This window comes from Lygodium microphyllum, chromosome 26 (genome assembly GCF_053477565.2).
Source record: "Lygodium microphyllum isolate KBCC chromosome 26, Lygodium_microphyllum_v1.1.10, whole genome shotgun sequence".
Classification (NCBI taxonomy): domain Eukaryota; kingdom Viridiplantae; phylum Streptophyta; class Polypodiopsida; order Schizaeales; family Lygodiaceae; genus Lygodium; species Lygodium microphyllum.
The window spans coordinates 127,854,479-127,866,405 of record NC_141160.1 but is presented as its reverse complement, the minus strand read 5'-3'; the positions used below and the strand labels follow the sequence as shown (position 1 = coordinate 127,866,405).

General features: G+C 41.4%; 1 protein-coding gene across 2 annotated transcripts in view; it reads right to left on the bottom strand.

The window, feature by feature from the left end:
- Positions 1–2,437: 2,437 nt before the first annotated feature.
- The window catches only part of LOC148013783 (putative plant SNARE 12), a 60,741-nt gene continuing 51,251 nt past the window's right edge, over positions 2,438–11,927 (bottom strand). The window contains exons 8-11 of one of the 2 annotated variants that reach the window (XM_087667683.1): positions 3,600–3,692; positions 3,443–3,517; positions 3,107–3,246; positions 2,438–3,011 (exon numbers count right to left, since the gene is read on the bottom strand). In XM_087667683.1, coding sequence (XP_087523809.1) covers positions 3,133–3,246; positions 3,443–3,517; positions 3,600–3,692 — 282 coding nt within the window. In that variant the 3' untranslated portion in view covers positions 2,438–3,011; positions 3,107–3,132. Of the gene's footprint in view, positions 3,247–3,442; positions 3,518–3,599; positions 3,693–11,927 lie in introns of both variants that reach the window. The other variant, XM_087667682.1, reaches the window with a different exon arrangement.

Sequence of the window (11,927 nt, the reverse complement as noted above, 5' to 3'; positions counted from 1 at the left end):
AAGGAGTACAATTTCAATTTCTTGAGTCAATTATCCTCCTCAAATCAACATTATCAACCCAATTCAATCTTGTCATCAAGGCACATCAAGATTGCATAAAAGTGATGTGATGTAGTGGCACTTCAAAGAACCTTTTACAAAGCAAAGTTCTACTGTGTCAACACCAACTTGCGACATGAGTATGTTAAGGTATTCATTTCAAATGTACATAACATTTTTAAATGAAAAGTAAAAATTAATAAAAGTTCGTACAAGGATTTTATGCATAGTACTATATTAGCATGTCTTTTTTGCAGATCAGTTTTTAGCAAAAGGATCAAATGCGCACAACTTATGCAGTTGGTAAGTCTAACTACTTCATCACCGATCCCTATAATGCAATACGATGAAGTAAAGTATTATACTATAAAGAAGGGCACTATCCCCATTGATTCTTAAATCTTGGAGAGCACTTATGCTAGCTCTGTGCCACACTATACACCTACGCAAGTAGTACTATTGATATGTTTTGCGTACATTAAATGCTCGTGTATGTCATAATCCCATATGCAACTTACTTGCAAGAATATTGCCTTATCATTGTACTCTTCAACATTTAACTTTGATGTATTTTGTGCTATGCATGATGTTTGTGAAAGGTAAAGGTGTTGATGCCATTATAGAAGCACTTTTTTAATCATTCACCATACAAATTCTTGAGAAGAGGTATTACTATATTTTATGTTTCTTCTAATCCCAAAGACAATGAGTTATCAACTTGAAAACACAAAGGTAAGACTTGCTTGATCAAGATGGTCATAATTGTGATTTTTAATCATCTTTCATCTAATCCCAAATACCATAATGAGTGATCATTTAAATTAATACATAAACAAAGCACCTTTACATACATTTTCACATTTAATTTTCACTATCAACACTCAATCCAAAGTTGTTTCATGTTTGCAATTGTTGCACATCGTCCTAATTCAAGAATATTGTTAACCCACCAAGGGATTGAATTCTTATATAGCATTGACATTTCAATAATCTCTCTATTGATCCTCAAATTCGACACATTAACTAAGACATCAACAAATTTTCCATAGTTTTGGAGCAATACATGAGCCAATTATTGCTCACCAATCCAATATTTTCGCTAGCGTCTACAAATATCTAAAAGTACGAGCACCCCCATTAACTAGGGCTAGCCCCTCCATGAAACTTTTGCTAACCTTTAGTTCCAAATTCGTGAGCAAAGGGTCTATAGCTAATGCAAAAAATAGAGGAGCTATCTTGGCAACCCTTGTCTAAAGGAGTGTCGAATCAAATCCTTTAAATACACATAAAAGTATTGGTATTAAAAACAAGACAACAAAACATAGTGTAAAACTAGTAGCAAATCACTAGGATCGTCCCACTTTTTAATGGATCTAAGAAGCGGATTTCCAAATTAGCTCTACTTGAATAACTAGGGTTGTATAAAAAAGTAATATCTAGTTTGAAAGTTTGTTTTTGTGGTTTGGGAATAGCTTTTAATGCATGCACTTCTAGAATGTTGCATGCATGATTTGTCATCTATTTTCAATCATATGCGAGTCACTAGCAAGCATGGTGTATTGCTATCCAAGGTTTCACATAGCCAAACCCAAGTCTTTGCCTAAGAAGCTAATATATTCCAACACAATCCTACACCAATATTAGCTTGATTTTCTTCACATTCTTAGATATTATGGATCGTGCTCATAAGTTGTGCAATAACATTAAAGTATACTGAATTCGGTGTCATAAATTTACCATTGTTCATGTGCATCATGCAATGTTGTATGTGTGACATAGCTATAGGTTTAGCAGTGCTTCTTGCTTCCAAGCTTTTTATATTAAGGGAGACGGGGCCAGTTTGTCAATAGACATTTGTCTTTTGTGAGTTATATGTTCTATTTCTCTCTTAAAAATGAACTAAACCAAATGAAGGGGCCTACATAGGAAGCTTGTGATGAGTGAGTTTATCATGCCAACATTGCATTTGCAAACAAGTGAAGAAAAAAAACTTGACAAGCTAAGATAGGCCATGAAAACAAATACAATGGCTTGATTCATGGCATGGCACTTGAATGGTTATGACAATAAGCATATGCACAAAGGTACACACCCCAAGAAATCACAAGGTTAAGGCATCCATTCTACTGACTTATGGAACGACTTGCTCATTATGACTCATGGCTTTAATTTAACTAGGCCTATCAAATGTACAACTTGTATATGCCTAAAACCAAACAATCAATGTCCATGTTCAGGTTGTTGGTAGACCTTAGGTCACATGCTAATATTGCCAAAAAGCAATTAGATTCTTATTGACCACAAAAATAATATCAAATTCTGTGGAAGGGTGGCCAAGAAGTTGGCCATCATGAGCAATGGTTTTAATGGGCACTAGCATTGCACATGTTATTGATCATGACCTTAAGTCAAATGTGAGTTGCATATGCATTGACCTATATGCCTAAAAAGATTTGAACCCATACAAGTTGAGCTAAGTATATTGCCTACAACAGATGCAAGGGTTTCACATAGCACAGCCCTAATATGTCCTTAAAATATTGACGTGTTTTTCACTTGTTTGCAAATAAAATTCCAAAAAATATCAAGATATTGTGCCCTCTTTATATCAACTCGATGAAGGATTTGCATATTACCATGGCCTTGAAAAAGTGATGGGCAATGTAACCACCCCTTACACTTGGAGCTTTGCAAATAACATTATAAACATGCCATAGGGTGATTTTTTCCGTGATAATCTTATTCATCCAAGGCAGGATAAGAAGGAAATGTGGGCATGCCTCCTCTAGACCAAAAAATAACCTTCATAAAAGAATGTAGAATAATTTTATTTGTTGCGCTCGATGTGTGTGTATCGATTGTACACCCTCCACGCCCCTTCACGGGGAAGCTACCAATTACATGCAGACTAACAAGGCCACCACCCATTGTTGAGACACGTTCCAGCAATCCTCCACAGTTGCACCAGGGAGCTTGTGAAGGATTATACAAGCAAAAGAATAAACAAGCCATCTTACACTACTAAGAAGCAAACTCTCACCCAACAAAATCTGAGGCTTTGTCTCACCAGCTTACAGTTGATCTCTCAAATTCTCACAGCCACCTCCTCTCAGGCTCCCATGCACCCAAGAGTCTGCGACTGCCACCATTCGCAGGAGGAGCAAGGCCAGGAATGGTTCGAATGCTCGTGTTATTTGGATGAACGATCTGCTCAGCAGCAGAAGGAAAGAAAGAAAGATAGAAAGACTAATAATTACTAATCAAACTACACAATACACTGCCTTAACTGGTCAGCCAACAAAGCAAGTTCCACTACCTTAACAATGATAATGGCAAGTACTAAGTAGAGAACAGAAATGCATTGTGCGTCTAATTGGACAGCAAATAAAGCAAGTTCCGATACCTTGACAATAATAATGGCAATGACGCCACAAACAACCAAGAAGAGAAACAGCATGATACAACGATCTGTTGCAATCTGCACATGACAGAGGACATTAGCAGACCATTCTCAAAGCCATTAACTTACAATGTTTCAAACTGAGACTAGACAACTGTACCTGTCTACCAATCTCCTTCACAAGCTGAGAAGCTTTCTTGATTGAGAACTGAATTGTATCCAGTTCATTTACAATCCTTCCCATTTGTTCAGTCTGCATTATCAGATACTTTTTAGACAGGATGTATGTGTGGAAGAGTCACCAGAACTTCAGTAGACATAAAATAACTAACTTTCATGTGGTTATTGAGCCCATAAGCTCCAGCTTGTCTTAAAACCAGTCAAAATTTTGCCCCTCATTGCCTCAAATCATAATTCCAGGTCTCTATGCTCGGGGCCTGCACTTCAGCCCTTTCTTAAATAACGTTTCTCATATATCAAGCTATTAAAATGTTTTTTGACATTGTCAATTGAGGCCGTAAGCTCTGGTTTTGCCTTTGACCAGTTAAAAGTTTGCCCCTCTGTCAGTGTGCTTAGACCACCTACAGCTCCCAGGGATAGGCTTCTGATTCTTTGACAAAAGGCTTCTCAAATGATATTGAAGATGCATCCCATCCTCCATCTTCTTCAATCCCAAGTATGGAGAGCATGTCCATGTTGACAAATCACTTGCACCTTCACACAATTTGGGCAGACAACTCTTTGGACAAATGTGACCTGCCAGAGTGTCCCAACTCAAAACCAACCTTGTTTTGTTGGGACTAACAATCAGAAGGAAGGTCATCCCTTGAAGATATTGTGGCATTCGTGGCTTTTGATTGACATATGGGTACAAGCGTGCGCTTTGCAACTGGGTCTATCAGGAAGTAAAGGCATGGAACTGTACGTGCATGTTCCACCTCTCATTCACCACATAATGTAAGTGAACGAACAAATCACAGCTCAAAAGGGTACCCATTAAATAGGCAACCCATTGAAGGACCACTGACGTCTATGCAGCAGACAACTGGATACAATGGGTGCAGATGAGTGTTGCCAGACATGAGCAACAAGTGGCGAGCGGGACAGAGCTGGAGAGGAGGGCTTCTTAATGCATGTTTGCTTGCTAGTTTCAAGCAGGTAAGGAGGCTCTTCACCAGGGTAGTGTACTCAGCCATCGTACTACACGTTCTCCAAGCACTAAGAAAGTAACTGCTTCTGTATTCCAGGAACAGTGGCTATTGGAAATCCAAATAGAGTTCCCCTTCCCCCTTCCAGGCTCACACATCTGTTGGAACTTGACAGTCCCTAACACTCTCTCAAACATCAGCAGAAAGTTGAAACAACTTGAGAATGTAATGGCTAAAATAGACACCACAAGATAAACCCCAAACAACCAACAATGTTGGACAACAGAAAGATCCATCCCCATGATGCCCTACAAAATGCACATCATGCTCCTAGACCAAAATCCAGGCATTCATGGTTCACCATGCATAACCTATCTTTGGAACAAAGCCATCCATCTCTCAAAATAAAGTCCAAAGGAAGGCCCTCTTGACATCACCAAACTTCCACCTGAATTTTGGATTCTCCACATAGAGCTCTCACATGGGTATAACAATCATTGGACTGAACTGAGACAACTGTCAAAAATAACAGGTATGATCTGAGACCATGCCAGAATATTAGGTATGTGCTGATACCATCTCAAAATATGTGACGACCCAGAGAGAGTAGGGTTTGCAGGGAGAAGCATAGAGTGTGTACCGCAAACACTGAGAGAGAAGAGAAGCTCAGAAAACACAAAGGAAGAAGATGATGAAGCACTGAATCATGCTACGTGAAGAAAAGTTGATATAGCGGAGCTGAAGCTCAGAAGATGACTACATTGTCCTGCCTGAATCAGGTGGCAGCACCCGAAGGGAATCTGCACAGTGAAGGGGGCGAAACGCAGTCCTCTGCGCAATGGGCTATCGAAGGTAATGCTGAAGATGGACAGTTGTCGAGGGAGTGGAACGCAATCCTCTGGTGCCATTGGAGAAGAGGAAGATGATCACCAACACCACTAAGAAACTCCGGAGGAAGAGGAATCATAGGGCAGCCTACCAGATGAAGGAATCTGATCCTAGTTGGACTAGCAACTACAAAACACAGCCTAAATAGAATAGCAAGTGCTTGACGAGGGTGAAGCCAATGGCGGGAATTGCCCATACAGCAAAACACAGCAGTAGAAGGTCAGAAGGAATAAATGTGTGAGATAGGTGCATGAATGGGTGGAGAGGTGGCCTATAAATAGGCCTCAGCCAGTGTAGGGTGGCTCCCCACTGTGTGGGTGGCCCACTGAAAAAGTGCCCATAATATGGGCACCAGCCCGTTTTGGGGCTCAGTGTGAATTCCTAAATGAAGTGATTGTACTGAAAGGGTGGTTTCTCAATGCATCTATCCTACCAGCTTAATGCATCTACTGCTATACTCTTTCTCCTTAAGATACCTCAATCGCAAAGAAAGACTTCAAGACCACAACTGCCTACATGATGCATTTTGCTATGACTAAGGGAGAAGATGTGGCAACGTCCGGGGATCCATCCTGATTCAGAAATCATGTCCAATCAAGTGAGCTCTCCACTTGGGCACGGCAGAGACCACCACAAGAACTTCCCAAAATACTACCACCAACTTTGGGCTTATAGGCCACTGCATGTCCCTCTTGCTGTAAGGTAGCCCCAACTCCTTTCCACATGCATCTGTAATGATTAGGAACTGCTCATACAAATCAAGCAAATGCCAAACTAGATGATAAGATTAAATCACCCTCAAATCTTGGAAGACAGTCGCCATGTCCTTAAGACTTGGTCCAGGCACATCACTTGATCTCCTCGGTAATGGCTACGTAAGCTATGCATAATGATCCACAGCCAATAGGAGACTATGAGCCCAAGAAGGCTAATAACTTGTGCACATTGACTATGTCAAAATAGCCAAGACCTCTGTGGGATCCATGTGGATGACACTTGTTACAACAATCACATGACCCTTATAAGCAATCTCCACCAATGATGAACCTGCTCTTCTTCCAATCAAGAAAGAGGCAATGTGCCCAAATTAGATTTACGCAAGGCTACCTTCAGCTTCAAGCAACTCCACAGACCTGCTGCAGACCAAAATTTTATCAAGCAGAAAAGAGTTGTAAATTTCTTCAAGAAAGTAAAAGATCGTTTGCCATGCTCTATGAAATGGTGCATGCATCAATCCAAGGACCAACTAGCACAAAGCAAGCTCTCAAATCAAGTTATTGTCTTATGCAGACGCTCTAGGGAGAGATCATATTTGGTTGTAGCCTAACTTCAAGTCAAACATGCTGAAAATCATTGCATCTACCATCATAATCCACATGTAAGCACATGCAATAATCCTTCATGGGCACTATTGGTGAATTTGCTCAAAGTTTCCCCTTACAGATCCTTCACTCGTGCCTTCAGCTCTTTGAGCTCTTTCTTGCTTCTCATGTACAAAGCCCGGAAAGCTAGTCAACCCCAGGAATGACATCGAGATGGAAATAGATGGCAAGAACTTGGTGTGTCAACCAAGTGTCAATCATGAACAAAGCACCCACTAGCCATAAAGTTGAGAGGGGGGGCAGGGGGCGCTGATTTCCTCACTAGCCATAAAGTTGAGATATGAATTTGGAGGGGTACCCCATGGGAATAGGAATGTCAAGTAGGAATCCGCTAAGGAACATTGGACCCCACCTCTTCACAACTAGTGAATCTCCTACTCCATCTCTACATCCTTCTCCAAAATGGAGCATTCTTGCCCAAGATAATGGATATCATGGGTTCTGAGGGTCATATCCCCTCAAAGCCTCCAGTAGGCTCTTATGGCCAAGTCACTACTAGCTCCAATGAATCTTAGGATTTGGATTGGGAGCACTCGTTGAAATTAGCCAATAATTTATCGAGTGACTATATCAGCATAATCATAATGCTTTTCCTAACACTAATAAGGATGATGTTTTGGATGCTAGTGTGGACACAAAGGCAGTGTTGCATTCTTTTCTGGTTTTCTATGAGAGGTATTATTCTCTTCTTCACATGCAAGATCCTTAAGAGCTTTCCTAGATCCCTCAATGGTTGCATTCTTTGTTGCAAGAAGAATGTGTGGATAAAGTTTTTGTGGGACTCGAGGTGCTACTCAAATCATCTAAGAATCATGATGACCTTCTTGCAAGGTTGCCTTTGTTTTTTGATTACCAGCTAGTGCATTTGTGCCATCAAGTCCTATGGTAGATTTCCAATGTCTGGTTCAACAACAATGCCCAATTTGGGAGGAAGTTGAAGTTTGCCTTGCAATGTATTTGTTGGGTTTCAATCATGCCTACGCTCACAAAGGAGTGTCGGTGATGAGTAGGACACTGGGGCACTTTTTACTCTCGGTATGAGAGGTTTTTTCCCCCAAACTTTTTCTCTTCTTTCGTATGTGCCTATGTTACATACTTACGGCCACTTATCATGTTCGGGCGTGAACACCCCCTATAACCCTAAGGTTTAAGGGTTGTACTTTGTACTTTCAGCTTACACTCTTTCAATCTATTGCATTGGGTGTCATGCTTCACTCTCCACACTGTCTACTGCACTCTCAGCTGAACTTTGATCCTCTCAGCCTCTCACAATTGGTATCAGAGTTCAGCCCAACTCTGCTCTGGCTTCAAGCTCCAAGAGTCCACCACCTAAAGACTGCCAGCGCCAGTGCTGCCCATCTCCTACCGCCCTCCTAGCGCTAGCAGCGTTGCCTGCCTGCGCCACCTATTCTGTGCAGCCCCCGCCTTGGTTTGCGCCACCTGTCTACCTAGGAGCCCGCCTGTCTACCTAGAAGCCCCGCCTGCCTACGCCCGCCGGCCTGGACTCTATCGCCTGTCGCCTAGACCTCACGCGCCTACCGCTTCTTGCCCGCCTGACACCTCCTGCTATATCTGGACTCTCCCACTTGCCGTCTCCTGCCCACCTACAACCTGGACCTCGGGCACCTAATGCCCCCTGCCCTGCAATGTGCCGCCTCGGTGGTGCTCATCCTGCCAATGCCACTAGTACCACTGCATACGACTACAGCCTCGCCAGCACCTCTGGCCCGTCACTCCAACACGAGCCAATATGACAGTTAAATTCAAGGTAAAAAGACATTTTTTAATCTTTTTTTTTTAATTTCAAATCTTACTTGCAAGAAAGCATTGTGCTTGGGCAGCATATCTCTGCATTTGCAAGTGTATGGGACACAATTCATGCAGAGATTTTGTGAAAATTTTGGGGCTTTTGGCCTTTGTGAAGACATTGGCAAATGTATTGCAGTCTCAGTCAGAGATAGACTATTTTTGACAATTTTGGGGCAATAAATTTTGGGGCTTTTGCTCATACAATGTTGCTAAGCATTGAATGCACCTTGGATTGCATGTATTACAAACAATTTTGACAGAGTGTACCTCAATGTACTAATTGCAGCAAGCTATTTGCTGTAATTTCTAGAAATTTTGGAGATTTTCAGGTTGGTCCAGCTTGGGCATTGCTCTTTTGCTTTCTTTTGGTATTGATTATCATGGCAGATCAAGGAGGAGATGTATTTACCTATGTATTCAAGGAGGACAGATTGGATGGTAACAACTACTCACTTTGGTCCTTCATGATGACGAATGTGCTGGTTGCAAAAAATCTTTGGGACTACGTCAACAGAGAAGAAGTTAGGCCCGAGGTTGTAGCTCCTGCTACTCTTCCTCCAAAAGGACGTGAACAACGGGCACCTCAGTTCAGCCTACTTCACTTCAACCACTTCCCCAAAGACAAGCAGCTCAAAAAGCATGGGATACACAGGATGCACAGGCTTTGTCGCTAATTGCATTGGCATTTCAGCGGTCTATCATCCCTCACATTTGGTCTGCAACTTCTTCACGAGAAGCTTAGCTAACTTTGGAGCAGATGTTTGCTCGTAAGAATAAGACCGGCATCTCTTTCTTAAAGAAGGAGCTTGAGACATGGAAGATGGATGAGGATGATTCTATGCAGGATCACTTGAACAAAATTCAGGACTTACGGGAGCAACTTATGAATGTAGATGAGTATTACTCAGATGCACAGCTGATAACTACTACCTTGAACTCATTACCTCCTTCATACTTAGCTTTTCATACTACACTTTTATTCAGTCTAGTCACTTTGCTTCTAGAGGAGGAGCAAATAAGAAGAAATAGTGGTGTGGATGTCATAGCCTTTGAGCAGGCTTTTATGGCAAAACAAAAGGGCAAAGGCAGCCAAGTAAAGAATGCTCCGCAGAGCTCTGGGACTTCAAGCACTTCACAGGGTAATAAAAAGCAAGAGGACACGCAAGCCAAGAAGGGCAAATGTCATTATTGCAAGAAGCCAAGTCATTATATCATTGAGTGTAGAAAGTGCATTGCCAAGGAAAAGAAAAAGGAGTCGGAAATGTTTTTTTCTGATGCTTCTTCCACTCCTACTGAGTCAACGTCCTTTGTTGCAAACAGGGGCTATTGCTTTTATACATGCAGTTATGACTCTTCTTGGGCTGAGAGAGCATTTAGCTTTATTGAGAATGCAAGCTCTTGGTTTTTTGACAGTGGTGCTTCTAGGCACATCACATCTCGCAAAGATTTATTTGTTTCTATTGGTGCAACTCCAATTGGCAAGTGAAACCAGCCTTCCTCCTCGAATAGGGTGGTAAATCCCTAATTACAACTTAATTACAGCAGCAAACAATAAATGCAAATCTGAAAATACAATTTTTCCTACTGATCTTGGACAATGCACACCCAATTGGCCCCAAAATTAGTGCCCCTTCCGGTATTTCTTTAGCTTTATTGAAGAAAAAGTTGATTTACAATGGGATTCTCCCAATCCCTTTCAGTATTTCAACTCCCCTTGCTATCCAAAGTGACCAGCAAGTCTTCAATGTATTTTTTCTCTTAATTCGGGCACTCAATTGGCCTTTACCCACTTCATAGACCATGGAAATGCCCCAAATTCAATGATTGGCTAGTCCTCCACCCAAATTCAGTTGAAATTCACCTTCAGCTTTGTTGAATCCAAGTCTTGGAGCTTCCAATTTCTGACACGCTTCCCAAGGATGCTGCTAAACCCTAATTTCTGCTATAAATTAGGGTTTACAGTAGAGAAAAGGGTCCAAATGCTGAGATCTTTGGAGCAAGGTTGTGAAATGGCTAGGAGATGAGAGGGAAAGCTATAGAGAGAGAAATTCAGAGTTTTGTCGCGAATAATAACTGAAAATCAGTCAAATGCAGCTGTTGCCCTATCATAACAACTTGTAGATGCAAAGAACTGAAGAAAATCAGTCATTTACAGTTGTTGCCCTGTCTCAACAACCTGTAGATGTTGTCTCCTGCTGTTGATTGGTCTTCTCCTGCCCAAAAGGTCCTCCAATGGCTGCAAATCAAACCAGCAACCTCCCCTCCCTCTCCTTTGCAGGCTGAATTTATAGAAATGCTTCTCTCTAGCCTCTAAAGACGTTTTTCAGTCTTACATGGGCATTTTTGACAAGTGGTAGCCTTCCCAAAGGGTTTTTCCAACATTTTTCATAATCACATATTAATTTTTAGTCTTTAAATACTGAATTAATCTAATAATTATTTCGATGCCTTGAAAAATAATCTAACTGGCCAATAATTATATTGGCTAGGCAACTTCCATTTCCGAGTGTCTCTGCGCCATCTTTAACCATCTGATTGGTGTTAGGTACCATTAAATACCATTTCTCTAGTGTCACCAACTGACACTTATGGCCAAATGGATGACCTAGGCTAACAACTAGCACCAAATACCACCAAGTACTTGTGCGGCATAACTTACAGCAACTTTTGCCTTTGACGTCCTGTAATTTCTTTAGGTCTCAGGCTCGTAAATTTACTTTAACCCCACTGCACCTCACATGTGCAACATTTACTTAATCATGTGATTAAAATTAATCCACATGTTAAGTGAGGTTTCAAAAAATACATGTCCTCATGACAGCAAGTCTATTCAGTGTGCCAACAATGCATCATACCTCGTTAGAGGCATTGGGGAGATTGTGCTCATAGTCATTGATGGCTCTATTCTCTGCCTACAGGATGCTTTGTTTGTGCCAGGTATAAAGAAGAATTTGCTCTCTATTTCTTCTTTGGCACGTTATGGATTACAAGTCACCTTTGATGATGATAGATCCATGGTGAGAGGTAAGGAACACATGACTTTGGTCTTGATTAGCACTTTATATCATGGGTTATATGAGTTGGATGCTATTTCAGTTGATCAATCAGCATACTTGGCATCCACTCTTACTCCTGCTATGTTACAGGTAGAGTTACGGCATGCTTGCATCGAGCATGTGAACTATGGTAGCTTGATGCTCTTACAACATACATAGATGCTAGATGGATTACCCCTCTTGGAGAGACCTCCTAAGCACTTGT